Source organism: Galeopterus variegatus, unplaced genomic scaffold (assembly GCF_000696425.1).
Source record: "Galeopterus variegatus unplaced genomic scaffold, G_variegatus-3.0.2 Scaffold4789, whole genome shotgun sequence".
NCBI lineage: Eukaryota > Metazoa > Chordata > Mammalia > Dermoptera > Cynocephalidae > Galeopterus > Galeopterus variegatus.
This window is the reverse complement of record NW_007730900.1, coordinates 13,123-14,570: the sequence shown is the minus strand read 5'-3', so window position 1 is coordinate 14,570 and position 1,448 is coordinate 13,123. Positions and strand designations below refer to the sequence as shown.

General features: G+C 37.6%; 1 protein-coding gene across 1 annotated transcript in view; it reads left to right on the top strand.

Moving 5' to 3' along the window:
- Positions 1 to 1,448, top strand: part of SWT1 (SWT1 RNA endoribonuclease homolog (S. cerevisiae)) — a gene marked incomplete at its 3' end in the record, with an annotated part of 43,797 nt that overhangs the window by 32,305 nt on the left and 10,044 nt on the right. Inside the window, exon 11 of the mRNA XM_008588365.1 lies at positions 1,310 to 1,448. This exon is cut by the window's right edge and continues 1 nt beyond it. Coding sequence (XP_008586587.1) covers positions 1,310 to 1,448 — 139 coding nt within the window. The remainder of the gene's footprint in view (positions 1 to 1,309) is intronic.

The following is a 1,448-nucleotide window of genomic DNA, read 5'->3' as shown; positions in this document are numbered from 1 at the left end:
ATGCGCCGGTCATCCCTATATAGGATCCGAACCTGCGGGGGAGCACCGCTGCGCTCCCAGCACCACACTCTCCCGAGTGCGCCACGGGCTCAGCCCTTTGCTAGCACTTTTTAATTCTTTCTTATGATTTTCATCTCTCTCTCTCTTTTTTTTTTAAATTTTCATCTCCTTTGAAACTGCCTGTCAGATTTTGTATTCTGTCTACCTTTCCCATTAGAGCCTTCAACACATTAACCAACATTATTTAAAGTTCCCTGTCAAATAGCTTCAATATCTGTGTCATGTGTGAGTCTGGTTTTGTTGATTGCTTTGTCTCTTAGCAGTGTGTTGTTTTATTTGGGAAGAATTTATATGCAGATTTTCGGGCTCACTTACTCTGTGGTTTCTTCCCTTCAGTTTTCCCCCTAACTTTCTAGCTGCTCTGGTCAGCCTTAAACACAGCTGACATTTTAAGCCACTAAGGCTGTGGCTTTCTATTGTCATAAGCCATTGATTAATTGGGGAATGCCCTCAGGCAAAAATATAGAAACCTGTAGCTCTCATTAGTGCAGTTTCTTTGTCTTGAGGGTACACTCCCTTCCAGCTTCTACCTACATTTTATTGCACACCACTGCCTTCAAATAGTTTTTTTTTTTTTNAATTCAATAAACAGATCTGATCATGTCACTTCCCTATTGAGGCCCTTTTAATGTCTTTCCATTTATTAATGTCCTTGCCTTTCCCTGTAACCTCATAAACTGGTCTTATGCATTGTATTCTAGATACTGACTTCTCTCAGCAAACAGCAGATTCCCACTCTTTGTCTTACACACAATTTGAGTAAATTTGTAATTGTCTGCCTTTTGTAAATTATTTCTTGTACTATGGCTCTCTCTGTTTATTTCTCTTTGGATGATCATATTTCTCTGTCCAAATCCAGCTCCCACTTAGTGGGTATAACTTTGGGCACATTACTTAACCTTTTTACACCCCAGTTTCCCATCTGTGAAATGGGGATAAAATTAATACCACTTCTACCTCAGAGGTTTGTTGTGAGGATTAAATAAATTAAATACATAAAGTGCTTGGCATGGTGCCTGGTGTAGGGAAACACTCAGTAAATAATAAATAATTGTTATTCTTAAATGCTCATATGATGTGCCTCTGCTATATGTAAATTCCTTTATTTTCTCTATTTTAAAAAAAAATTGTTATCCTTTGTTCATGTATATGCTGAGAATCACCAAACTCTGACTAGATCCCATGTGTTTTGAGTTACCATGTGGTTTATCTTATAAAAAATATTTTTTCCTCCTAACCCCAACCTTAGGGATGATAGAAATTTAAGAAACAAAGGCCTAATAAGTGGTGTGAAGTCACTCAGTAAAGAAGAATTGAGTGCAGAATTATTAAACTTATCTCTGAACACAGATGTGTGTCATCAGCCTTGTATTTCTAAGCAACATTTG